The sequence below is a fragment of the Neolamprologus multifasciatus genome, chromosome 6 (genome assembly GCF_963576455.1).
Source record: "Neolamprologus multifasciatus chromosome 6, fNeoMul1.2, whole genome shotgun sequence".
Lineage (NCBI taxonomy): Eukaryota > Metazoa > Chordata > Actinopteri > Cichliformes > Cichlidae > Neolamprologus > Neolamprologus multifasciatus.
The window spans coordinates 12616402-12630014 of NC_140444.1; the positions used below are offsets into that span (position 1 = coordinate 12616402).

At 37.5% G+C, this 13613-nt stretch overlaps 1 protein-coding gene and 1 long non-coding RNA gene across 2 annotated transcripts; one reads left to right on the top strand and one right to left on the bottom strand.

Annotated features, from left to right (window-relative positions):
• Positions 1 to 1928: 1928 nt before the first annotated feature.
• Positions 1929 to 13389, bottom strand: LOC146516580 (N-acetylneuraminate-9-phosphate synthase-like). Its single transcript, XM_085162602.1, has 6 exons — positions 13067 to 13389; positions 12770 to 12985; positions 12090 to 12189; positions 11527 to 11681; positions 3139 to 3405; positions 1929 to 2114 (listed from the first exon to the last, which is right to left on the bottom strand). Exons 1-6 carry the CDS (start codon positions 13196 to 13198, stop codon positions 1929 to 1931), a joined length of 1056 nt encoding a protein of 351 aa, XP_085018728.1. The 5' UTR covers positions 13199 to 13389.
• On the top strand, positions 2013 to 5277 carry LOC146516581 (uncharacterized). The gene is made up of 2 exons (XR_014874527.1): positions 2013 to 2664; positions 3152 to 5277. It is a non-coding gene; the product is annotated as an uncharacterized LOC146516581 (long non-coding RNA).
• Positions 13390 to 13613: the final 224 nt, after the last annotated feature.

The window sequence follows — 13613 nt, forward strand, 5'->3', positions numbered from 1 at the left end:
ATGTATGAGCAACTTTTCAGTGTATGTAGCAAACCTGAGTACTTTAACGTAGGTGTGGCAGGAAATACTGCAAAGAAAATCACAAAGATAACATAAGAAATATTTATTTGTTTTTGCTACATAAATTGCTCCGTTTAAAAGACAATAACAATTTGAACATCGCCTTCTGTTGCCTCACAGGCCTCGTCCAATCACTCTTCCTCTGTGCTCTTGCTTCTCCATCTTGTTTCGTAACACCTGTATAAGTCACTTGAGGCCTTGTTTTTATCCGGACACATGGCTGAATTGTCCTTCCAATTGAGTGTGCTCAGGCACAACATGAGTAAGATTAATTGGTAATCAGTATGTTGCATTTTGAACACCAGTGTTTCTACCTTGACCGAACACATCTAAATGATGGAATTTTTAAAGATTTATAAAGTTAATATTGGTGAGACCAATAGAACTGTGTTTAGAGTTTTGAAATCTTGAGTCAGTTGGTTGATACATACTTTCAGAACTGTGTGAATAGTCAGTGAAGCTTTGAATGTAAGTACAGTATTCTCATATACCAGTAATCAAGCCTTCTGTTTCTGAAGAGAAGCCAGTAAGAGTTAGTGTTGTTTTTTCAAGGTAACTGAAAAAAAAAACCTCCACCTTTTAAGTGTATTTATTGTTGTGTTCTTTAAATCAACAGTTATTAATGAAAAAGGATCTGAGGTTAGATGTGTTTTGTTTGTTTTTTTAAGATGGGGACAAAAGCATCAATTAACTATTCTATATTTTTGCTAAAAAATTATTATATTAATTCAAAGTAATTTCACAATAATTTTCCTCTGGTTGTCTGCACCCATTCTTAAATGGCTGGATGGCCACCAGTAGAGGGCGCCCACAGTTTGAGAATCATTGCTCACAGGGAAGGGAAGGTGGCCTTAAACGGGAAGACCTGAAATTAAAAAAACGGACACAGTTATTTTCCTTTCTTTAACATTTTTTCAAAGAGTTTTTTTAAGAGACTTGTTTTAAAGACACTCAAGGAGTGCTATGGTGTTGTTTGGTGGATGATACATGGATGTTCTGTGGTGTCCTCTGCTGTCTGGTCTGCATATTTGTTTCTTAAAGGATGTACAGATTGTACTTCTTATTTATTTCTTTTTTTCTGTATATTTTGAGAACCCCAAGACAGAAAATGCAAACAAGCTGGTTCATGTCACACATTAGTACCTATATAATAACACAGGACTTCTTCCAGAAGCCCAGGAATAGCACCTGGACTATGAATTCAATATTATAAAGTGTCTTACAAAGTCCAAAGCCATACAAGAAACATTGATTGCCTTTTAGAAAATGGAAGGAAATGGAACTATGCACACAATTCTGAAACCATGACATTTATTTGTATTTTATTTCAAGGCACTTGTATTCAGTTGTATATGTAATATGACTCAGTGAAGCCAAAATGTACATGAATACGTTTGTGGTAGTGTTTTGAGTTTATCACAGCTGTGTGAAATAGCTGTGTGTATTGCTTTGGTGTTTCATTTTGCAAGAAATGTGTCGAATTGTCACAAAGTAATTAATTCTTTCCATTTTATGATTAAGTTTTGAGAAACTGATTGAGAGACTGGTTGGTTAAAAATATTTTATTAGTAACTTCCTGTTTTTGCCAAACAGTCCCCTTGCCTAAAGCACACAGAGAATTTCCATAACTGCCAAAGTTTCTGAAGCCAACTATGGCTGTATGCTACATAAGAGAGAGCTTTCTTCTTCTTTCAGTTGCTTCCTTTAGCAGTCGCCTCATGCTCATCACAGCATTCAACAGGTACATATAGAGCATTGTGGTTAGTTTTCTTTGTATCCTTTTCTGTTCACACACAGTTCCAATTTCTTTCTACATTTTCTAACCCTCTCTTTCTGCCTGCCTCTATTCCAACAGTTTTGAAGGTTATTCATTCTATCATGTCTGCCAAGATGCTGTCATCTTCCTTCACATCCACTTTGATCTTCTTGCCCACTAGGTTCTGCATGTTCTCTGGAGGGATGCCCTTTGGCTCACCAACCTTCACGGCAAACATGTCTGGGCTGAGCACTGTACCTTTGGAAATGGCCACCTTAGCTATCACTGACTTGCCCAGCTGTGCAGAAAACAAAGAATACAGAAATCACAGATAGATTAACAACATATAAATACTAAACATTTATCATTTTTATGGGAACAACTTGATCTATCTCACAAATAAGGTATTGCCACATTGCCAAATGTTGCCAAGGTTTAGTCTTTGTTTCTCTAAATAAAATTTATACCATAAGTATGTATTTTATGGTAATTATAAGCTGCTATTACACAATGTGGCACTGAAATTGTTAGCACTATTAATGTACGAATCTATTTGTGTTTGCAAGTTCAAGTTTTATTTGTCATATGCAAGTTAGCACAGGGTCAACATTGCAATGAAATGTGTTTTACGAGCAGCAGTCACTCAGCAGCATGAAAGTTCCATGCAAGTTCCCACAGTGAGTTTTCTTCCAAAGTGCAAGGACTTCTTAGGTTAATGATTGATTTTAAATTGATCATGGATGTGACATTGTATCGTTGTCTCTCTGTTTGTCCACGCTGTAACCTGTCTCATGCCCAGTGATGGTAGGGAGAGGCCCAAGCGCCCCCTTTGGCAGAAAATTCAAAAGGTACTTTAAAATAAACGTGATGGATAGACCCTACATGAAATGAGACTTACTATATACCTTCTTTTATGCAACAGCAACCAAGTGTCTAATTTCTGGCACATATGCACTTAAATTAAAAAGATAGACATATTTGGAACAGAATAACAGAGAAATATCTTGCACAAAGACATGTGAAAGGTGTGTGGTTGTACAAAAGGGACCCCAGTAATTTTTTAGTGCACCTTAATTCAGCTATGGGGGTTCATGTGATTATTGGAGTTTTCTCTGTATTATTGTAGCGTTATTTATCTTATAATATAATGTGCCTTGATGCAACTGTTGTTGTGATTTGGTGATGTATAAATACAACTGAATTGAATTAAATTAATGAAGTGGCACTTGTGAGAAATAATAAAAAATCAAGCTTGAAATGCAGACTTCCAGTCTCAACATTTAGCTTTTTGCTAAAGTTCATCCTAAATGAATCAAACTAACCTTATCATGGCAGGTCTTCTCACATGGCAACATTTGCTTGACTGGTGATCCCATTGCCGTCTCCACCAGTCGGATTGCTCGGACCAGCTCTACCAGCTCGGAGGGCTCCAGGGATGCCTCATGGTCATTTCCCTTCCAGGTCTTATCTAGGGTCACATGGCGCTCCACAACTTTTGCTCCCATTGCAACAGCAGCCACAGTGATGTAGATGCCTTGCTCATGTCCAGAATATCCAATTGGAACATCTGGAAATTCTTCCTGGAATGTCTTCCAGAAAAAATGGAAAAATCAGAGTAAAAAACTTTTGCATTTTGTTTGCTGCCTGTTTGTGTACCCACCACTTTCATACAATACAGTGGTCACACATACACAATTTAATTTAACATCTATGCACAGTGTGTAAACAAACACTGGTTTCTCAAGTCTTTCATTGGCAGGTTCCTTCTCTCTAGAAAACAGTACCTACAAAACTTTGTGATAGTGTAAGACGACACTGTAATATCATATAACATTTAAAGAATGGATTTGAAGTTAAGTAACTGTTGAGCTAAATGTTGTGTTAGCTTGTACGTCTTTACAAGATGTTAACAGTTGACAAGAAGGACTTTCGAAATTATTACTACAATGACCTGCTCTACTAATGTGGTTAATGAGTCTTCATCTCTGGCAATGTGCCATGTATGAAGAGATGGAAAAACAATCCCATAACCTGCCTCTCCAGTGCACTCCATTTCATATGACTTTTAGTTTCCTTTGGGACTGTTCACCATATTCCAGAGATAATTTTCTTTATTGTTTAGACAGTTCAAAACCTTCTCAGCAACCACAGTGATGTGATTACTTGAATGGACACCGGTCACTAACTGGTCCAGCTGGAAACTGCCAAGGCTCCATAGACCCTTGATCTGCTATTTTCAATGATTTCCTCTTTCAGCAAACCAAGGTACATTTACTTTTTGTAAGAGCATTTAATGATCTGAATGACCATTAAAATCATGGTATAGACAGTAGGATATATAATGTGTCATCTGTTTGGTATTAGTAACTTTAAGAAGGTCTGTTTCAGAAGGCATGCTAATACAGCCGATCCTTATAACAGGCTAAGCTAGCATACATTTGGGCAGTCTTTTCCTTAATTGCACTAAGATGCAAAATCTGTATCGTTAATGATAGGACCAATTAATGGTATAATTGCAGAAAATAATAAATCTTTAAAAAGGCACTAGAGATTAAACTTTTTGCAAAGAGTCAAGTGCAAAAGGCTAAACGGCTCAGTACCAGAGTAGAACAACATCGAAGTTTATAAAAATGTATAAAATAGGGCAGAGTACAGAAAAGACTGTATTTATTTTATAAACTGTTGATAATAATTTAACAATTCCAATTCCATTATTGACATCACTTATTGATTCTCACTGGGTTCTCAGTGGCTCTGATTTGAGAGTGACCACCAGTACTAAGCAACATATCTAAGACACTACATTCACGCAAATTAATTGTGTGCTGTGGATCAAATGTTGGAGACAGTCCCATCTTTGTTGTGATCAGTGTTGAGGGCGTTACAAAAAAAATAAAAAATAATTAAACATATTGTACAGAAAACTTTTCCATGCCCATATCCACACTGTAGACCGTGCTGCTATTTTCCTCCTCCAGCACTCAAACTGAAATCAGCTGATTCCAGTGCAACTGGAACCAATAAGTACAAACTACAAATAATTACTTTTACTAAATGTCTTTATTATTAATCTCACATTTATTGTGTTTGATCTGTTAAAAGCATTTTCCAGTATTGTGATTGCTGATAGATGCTAAATATAATTAGTGGTGCGAAGAGTGATTCAAGAAGATTACTGAGGAAGTGATAACACAAGAGTTAGAACTGTGAGTCCTAGGGATGGGTATTGATAAGATTTTCACAATTCCGATTCCATTTTCGATTCTGTTTAACGATTCGATTCTTTATCGATTCTCTTATCGATTCTTTTTAAAAAAGGAGAACACTACGGTCTAATAGCTTAGAACTTTTATATCTTCTCTTTGAACAAGATAGAAATTTAGGAGTAACATGGCCTTACAAACCCAACAGTGAGATCTTAAGAGATCCACAGCCTACGGCTCTTCAATGGGGTGTCACAGGGTCCCCAGGAAAAAAAAATTGTAAATGTAAAATAATAAAATAAATATTCTTCTGTAGCAATAACAAAGTATAACATCAATTATTCTGTAGCAATTACACAAGAATATCCAGTAATGTCCCTGCCTACAATTAAACACATTCACTTACCGAAAATCATCTGCTGTGGCAAATGGGTGCAAACCTTTGACCACAAACTTAGTCACTGCTCAGTGACATTCGTCTATCCTGGCCTGAAAGGAGACGCTAACGGTAGACTGCAGTGAGAACTGCCAGCATCTGAGCCAGACTCTGTCTGTCTCTCTCATAATGGTCACCTAAATGCACAGTAATGGCAGGTTTTGTAATAAGGCAGATCGCGCTAACATAATATGCACTGTTAGTTGATTATTTACCTGCCGCATTAACGGGAGAGGACGTGCAAACGTTACCGCTGCTGCTGGGTTGAGATTCACGAGTCCGGAGCGGAATTAAAAACACGACATTCATTTAAGGTCATCGTGTGTTTTGTGAGCAAATGCTTTTGTATATTTGTAGTGTTTCCTCCCTTAAATGAAATATCTACTTTGCAAGTATTGCAAGTTGCCCTGTTGTCATCTATTCTCGTAAAGCAAAACCAAACTTTTGAGCGTTTGAGCCGCTTAGGCGCCGTGTTTCCTGCCAGGTAAATGACGTTCCGCAACGTGGTGACGTCATTCGGGGCGACTGGAATCGATAAGGGAATCGTTTGCAAAAATGGCAAACAATTCCAAGGAATTGAAACACTGGAAACCGGTTCTCAACAAGAACTTTGTGACAGTGTAAGACGACACTGTAATATCATATAACATTTAAAGAATGGATTTGAAGTTAAGTAACTGTTGAGCTAAATGTTGTGTTAGCTTGTACGTCTTTACAAGATGTTAACAGTTGACAAGAAGGACTTTCGAAATTATTACTACAATGACCTGCTCTACTAATGTGGTTAATGAGTCTTCATCTCTGGCAATGTGCCATGTATGAAGAGATGGAAAAACAATCCCATAACCTGCCTCTCCAGTGCACTCCATTTCATATGACTTTTAGTTTCCTTTGGGACTGTTCACCATATTCCAGAGATAATTTTCTTTATTGTTTAGACAGTTCAAAACCTTCTCAGCAACCACAGTGATGTGATTACTTGAATGGACACCGGTCACTAACTGGTCCAGCTGGAAACTGCCAAGGCTCCATAGACCCTTGATCTGCTATTTTCAATGATTTCCTCTTTCAGCAAACCAAGGTACATTTACTTTTTGTAAGAGCATTTAATGATCTGAATGACCATTAAAATCATGGTATAGACAGTAGGATATATAATGTGTCATCTGTTTGGTATTAGTAACTTTAAGAAGGTCTGTTTCAGAAGGCATGCTAATACAGCCGATCCTTATAACAGGCTAAGCTAGCATACATTTGGGCAGTCTTTTCCTTAATTGCACTAAGATGCAAAATCTGTATCGTTAATGATAGGACCAATTAATGGTATAATTGCAGAAAATAATAAATCTTTAAAAAGGCACTAGAGATTAAACTTTTTGCAAAGAGTCAAGTGCAAAAGGCTAAACGGCTCAGTACCAGAGTAGAACAACATCGAAGTTTATAAAAATGTATAAAATAGGGCAGAGTACAGAAAAGACTGTATTTATTTTATAAACTGTTGATAATAATTTAACAATTCCAATTCCATTATTGACATCACTTATTGATTCTCACTGGGTTCTCAGTGGCTCTGATTTGAGAGTGACCACCAGTACTAAGCAACATATCTAAGACACTACATTCACGCAAATTAATTGTGTGCTGTGGATCAAATGTTGGAGACAGTCCCATCTTTGTTGTGATCAGTGTTGAGGGCGTTACAAAAAAAATAAAAAATAATTAAACATATTGTACAGAAAACTTTTCCATGCCCATATCCACACTGTAGACCGTGCTGCTATTTTCCTCCTCCAGCACTCAAACTGAAATCAGCTGATTCCAGTGCAACTGGAACCAATAAGTACAAACTACAAATAATTACTTTTACTAAATGTCTTTATTATTAATCTCACATTTATTGTGTTTGATCTGTTAAAAGCATTTTCCAGTATTGTGATTGCTGATAGATGCTAAATATAATTAGTGGTGCGAAGAGTGATTCAAGAAGATTACTGAGGAAGTGATAACACAAGAGTTAGAACTGTGAGTCCTAGGGATGGGTATTGATAAGATTTTCACAATTCCGATTCCATTTTCGATTCTGTTTAACGATTCGATTCTTTATCGATTCTCTTATCGATTCTTTTTAAAAAAGGAGAACACTACGGTCTAATAGCTTAGAACTTTTATATCTTCTCTTTGAACAAGATAGAAATTTAGGAGTAACATGGCCTTACAAACCCAACAGTGAGATCTTAAGAGATCCACAGCCTACGGCTCTTCAATGGGGTGTCACAGGGTCCCCAGGAAAAAAAAATTGTAAATGTAAAATAATAAAATAAATATTCTTCTGTAGCAATAACAAAGTATAACATCAATTATTCTGTAGCAATTACACAAGAATATCCAGTAATGTCCCTGCCTACAATTAAACACATTCACTTACCGAAAATCATCTGCTGTGGCAAATGGGTGCAAACCTTTGACCACAAACTTAGTCACTGCTCAGTGACATTCGTCTATCCTGGCCTGAAAGGAGACGCTAACGGTAGACTGCAGTGAGAACTGCCAGCATCTGAGCCAGACTCTGTCTGTCTCTCTCATAATGGTCACCTAAATGCACAGTAATGGCAGGTTTTGTAATAAGGCAGATCGCGCTAACATAATATGCACTGTTAGTTGATTATTTACCTGCCGCATTAACGGGAGAGGACGTGCAAACGTTACCGCTGCTGCTGGGTTGAGATTCACGAGTCCGGAGCGGAATTAAAAACACGACATTCATTTAAGGTCATCGTGTGTTTTGTGAGCAAATGCTTTTGTATATTTGTAGTGTTTCCTCCCTTAAATGAAATATCTACTTTGCAAGTATTGCAAGTTGCCCTGTTGTCATCTATTCTCGTAAAGCAAAACCAAACTTTTGAGCGTTTGAGCCGCTTAGGCGCCGTGTTTCCTGCCAGGTAAATGACGTTCCGCAACGTGGTGACGTCATTCGGGGCGACTGGAATCGATAAGGGAATCGTTTGCAAAAATGGCAAACAATTCCAAGGAATTGAAACACTGGAAACCGGTTCTCAACAAGAACTTTGTGATAGTGTAAGACGACACTGTAATATCATATAACATTTAAAGAATGGATTTGAAGTTAAGTAACTGTTGAGCTAAATGTTGTGTTAGCTTGTACGTCTTTACAAGATGTTAACAGTTGACAAGAAGGACTTTCGAAATTATTACTACAATGACCTGCTCTACTAATGTGGTTAATGAGTCTTCATCTCTGGCAATGTGCCATGTATGAAGAGATGGAAAAACAATCCCATAACCTGCCTCTCCAGTGCACTCCATTTCATATGACTTTTAGTTTCCTTTGGGACTGTTCACCATATTCCAGAGATAATTTTCTTTATTGTTTAGACAGTTCAAAACCTTCTCAGCAACCACAGTGATGTGATTACTTGAATGGACACCGGTCACTAACTGGTCCAGCTGGAAACTGCCAAGGCTCCATAGACCCTTGATCTGCTATTTTCAATGATTTCCTCTTTCAGCAAACCAAGGTACATTTACTTTTTGTAAGAGCATTTAATGATCTGAATGACCATTAAAATCATGGTATAGACAGTAGGATATATAATGTGTCATCTGTTTGGTATTAGTAACTTTAAGAAGGTCTGTTTCAGAAGGCATGCTAATACAGCCGATCCTTATAACAGGCTAAGCTAGCATACATTTGGGCAGTCTTTTCCTTAATTGCACTAAGATGCAAAATCTGTATCGTTAATGATAGGACCAATTAATGGTATAATTGCAGAAAATAATAAATCTTTAAAAAGGCACTAGAGATTAAACTTTTTGCAAAGAGTCAAGTGCAAAAGGCTAAACGGCTCAGTACCAGAGTAGAACAACATCGAAGTTTATAAAAATGTATAAAATAGGGCAGAGTACAGAAAAGACTGTATTTATTTTATAAACTGTTGATAATAATTTAACAATTCCAATTCCATTATTGACATCACTTATTGATTCTCACTGGGTTCTCAGTGGCTCTGATTTGAGAGTGACCACCAGTACTAAGCAACATATCTAAGACACTACATTCACGCAAATTAATTGTGTGCTGTGGATCAAATGTTGGAGACAGTCCCATCTTTGTTGTGATCAGTGTTGAGGGCGTTACAAAAAAAATAAAAAATAATTAAACATATTGTACAGAAAACTTTTCCATGCCCATATCCACACTGTAGACCGTGCTGCTATTTTCCTCCTCCAGCACTCAAACTGAAATCAGCTGATTCCAGTGCAACTGGAACCAATAAGTACAAACTACAAATAATTACTTTTACTAAATGTCTTTATTATTAATCTCACATTTATTGTGTTTGATCTGTTAAAAGCATTTTCCAGTATTGTGATTGCTGATAGATGCTAAATATAATTAGTGGTGCGAAGAGTGATTCAAGAAGATTACTGAGGAAGTGATAACACAAGAGTTAGAACTGTGAGTCCTAGGGATGGGTATTGATAAGATTTTCACAATTCCGATTCCATTTTCGATTCTGTTTAACGATTCGATTCTTTATCGATTCTCTTATCGATTCTTTTTAAAAAAGGAGAACACTACGGTCTAATAGCTTAGAACTTTTATATCTTCTCTTTGAACAAGATAGAAATTTAGGAGTAACATGGCCTTACAAACCCAACAGTGAGATCTTAAGAGATCCACAGCCTACGGCTCTTCAATGGGGTGTCACAGGGTCCCCAGGAAAAAAAAATTGTAAATGTAAAATAATAAAATAAATATTCTTCTGTAGCAATAACAAAGTATAACATCAATTATTCTGTAGCAATTACACAAGAATATCCAGTAATGTCCCTGCCTACAATTAAACACATTCACTTACCGAAAATCATCTGCTGTGGCAAATGGGTGCAAACCTTTGACCACAAACTTAGTCACTGCTCAGTGACATTCGTCTATCCTGGCCTGAAAGGAGACGCTAACGGTAGACTGCAGTGAGAACTGCCAGCATCTGAGCCAGACTCTGTCTGTCTCTCTCATAATGGTCACCTAAATGCACAGTAATGGCAGGTTTTGTAATAAGGCAGATCGCGCTAACATAATATGCACTGTTAGTTGATTATTTACCTGCCGCATTAACGGGAGAGGACGTGCAAACGTTACCGCTGCTGCTGGGTTGAGATTCACGAGTCCGGAGCGGAATTAAAAACACGACATTCATTTAAGGTCATCGTGTGTTTTGTGAGCAAATGCTTTTGTATATTTGTAGTGTTTCCTCCCTTAAATGAAATATCTACTTTGCAAGTATTGCAAGTTGCCCTGTTGTCATCTATTCTCGTAAAGCAAAACCAAACTTTTGAGCGTTTGAGCCGCTTAGGCGCCGTGTTTCCTGCCAGGTAAATGACGTTCCGCAACGTGGTGACGTCATTCGGGGCGACTGGAATCGATAAGGGAATCGTTTGCAAAAATGGCAAACAATTCCAAGGAATTGAAACACTGGAAACCGGTTCTCAGCAAGAACCGGTTTTCGATACCCATCCCTAGTGAGTCCTCCCTGCACTGTGGGAGCAGATCACCAGAGACGAGCTATGAGTGAGGTCAAATACCAGGTGGCATCTCAGAAGTGTCAGTTGGTGCCACATTTAAAAAAAAAAAAAAGAATAAATAAGATAAGTGAAAAATTGATCATATATTATAAAGTAGAATTGTCTGACAGATTTTTTTTTAATTAACATAATAGGCAATGGGAAATCTTCCTATGCTTATGAAACTAACTAAAACTAAACTTCATGTGTGCAGAAACAGCTAGAGCAAAAAAAGGAGAGAAAAACAAAACAAAAAACGCCATGAGTAGCTGCCACTGAGGACAACATTAATCCGAATGGGGAAACTGAAGGTTCAGGTAGTGTCCTAAGAATTGTCATTTTTACTAAAAGTGTTGGGGAATGTTGCTTGAAGGGATTACCTTTTTTGTAACATGAACGTTCCCTTGTTTGCTGCTATGGATTGCAATAAAAGCACATAATCAGAGAAAATGATGACTGAGTATGAGGAAATTATTCACCAATATTACCTTGATAACACTGAGGTTGACCTCTTTAGGATCCAAAGGGTAGGCGCTGGTGCATTGCAGGAGGGTGAAGTTCTGCTTGTGCTCCTTTACTGTCTTGTAGACACGCCGTATGGTTTCCATAGACTGCATCCCAGTGGATATCACCATGGGTCGCCCTGACAATGACATATGCATTATGTAATCCAATATACTGTTTAGATGGGCATGAATGCAAGATCGGTAGTTAAATTTAATAATGAAAATTAGCTAATCATGACAGAGCAGACAAACAAAACTGACAGATTCAGAATAAAAGAGAAAATTCAGGTGATATTTATAAATAAAATATCAGTGTAGCAGTATTTTGTAATTTTTTTGTTGTCATGTTGTTGTACGTTTTAATGGTGCCCACTATTTCAGCGCTCAAATGAGGTCTCTATCAGGGAGCTGTTTTTTTTTTTTTTACTAAGGCCTACACCCACAAGGTGGGATCAGCTATAAAATGCACTGTACACTGCAGATTTGCTGTTTCCCACGACAGTTTAGGTAAGAGTGATTTGAAGTACTCGCAAAATGCCTTGTACCTTTTTTGGCAGTTTTCTCAAGATATGGAAAGTTGTTCGCATCACACGAGGCAACTTTGAAGAAGGGCACATCCAGCTCATGAAGGAACTCCACAGCCATCTATGGATATCAGATACATATATGCACTGAAAAATTCAATCATATAACCAAAGAAAGCTAAGATGGAGTACATCAGGCCTAATGGCTTTGTTGTGTCTCGGCACTGAGTGTGTAAATCTCCCGAGATCTACAGGAAGGACGGAACATTATCCTGCAAAAGATTTTGCCTTTGGCCATTATCTCTCATAGGTGTTCAGACAGGTTACGGTGTCTCAATAGGTCATAGCATACTATTCACATTATTTTCTCAAATTATTGAGGGATTGCTTGTGCTGTGTGGAGTGGAGTATTTTTTTTTATCTTGGAAGAGACCACAATGACAAGGACAGAGGATAAAGGTAATTATTGACATCAACTTTATATTGATTTGCAATAAACCTTGATTTTGTGTCCACTTAACCCCTTGATGGGGTTTTACAAAATTTAAATTTCCCCCCACAACACAACAGAACATGTTCTTGGACTGCAAGTGTGAGAAATATGCATCAATACTCAGCACATTGTTTAGTACCACACTGTCCCTGTTGATTGAAGTGAAATTCACTGCACACTCTTATTAATCATAATTTTTATCCTATACCTCATCCATGCCAGAGGCGGTGAGAAAGATGCCAATGTCTTCTGCATACTTTTTTAGCTCCCTGTATTGATCATGACTGAACTCTAAGTGACGCTTGTGGTCACCGTACGTTTTCCCCCAGGAGTGCTTTGAATTGTAGGGGCGCTCCAAGGCTCGCTTGCTGAATTTGTACTCTAATTCACTTTTCTGGAATTTTGCACAATCGGCACCACAGTCCTAAGAAGAGAAGAGAAGAGAAGTATTTTTTAAATAATAATCTTGAAAAGCTCTTTAAGGACAAAATTTCATTTAATTTACCTTTGCCATCTTGATCATTTTTTTAGCAATCTGAATGTCTCCCTGGTGGTTTTGTCCAATTTCTGCAATGATGAAACACGGATGGGAGCCACCGATCATTCTGCCGGGACATAGTGCAAACTGAAGAGGCATGCTGCTAACAGAGAAATTGAACAGATGATTCAAATTCAGATTGCAAACGACCAAAGCATCCGAGTTGCGAGAGGACAGGAAGTGGTTACTGCTGTATGTTGTACTTTATACCCCCGAGGTACCGCCTCCACAAACTTTTTTTTTGGATACATAGGCAAGAATTCATATTTACTTATCCCTACCTTTACCTAAACCAGATTTTTAACATTTTTCATAACACCAAGTTTGAACACTTAATTATATTTTGGTTCATTTCTGTATTTATCAGGGATTTTTTAAGCAAAAAAAATTAAATAAATACTAACAGTGTTTTTAATGGCTGTTGGCTTTGTTGTAGCCAATGAAGTTAGATGGAAGGTCACATGCTTTTAACCGCCGCTTTCTCTTTCACTGCTCAGTCCAGAGTTGTTATAAT

Bases quoted from the DNA above. Each gene is read 5' to 3' on its own strand.
- LOC146516580 (XM_085162602.1), bottom strand. From the start codon at position 13,198: ATGCCTCTTCAGTTTGCACTATGTCCCGGCAGAATGATCGGTGGCTCC. The intron at 12,190-12,769 runs GTATAGGATAAA...TGATATCCATAG, and splicing joins CCGCCTCTGGCATGGATGAG to ATGGCTGTGGAGTTCCTTCA. The intron at 11,682-12,089 runs GTACAAGGCATT...TGTCATTGTCAG, and splicing joins TGAGAAAACTGCCAAAAAAG to GGCGACCCATGGTGATATCC.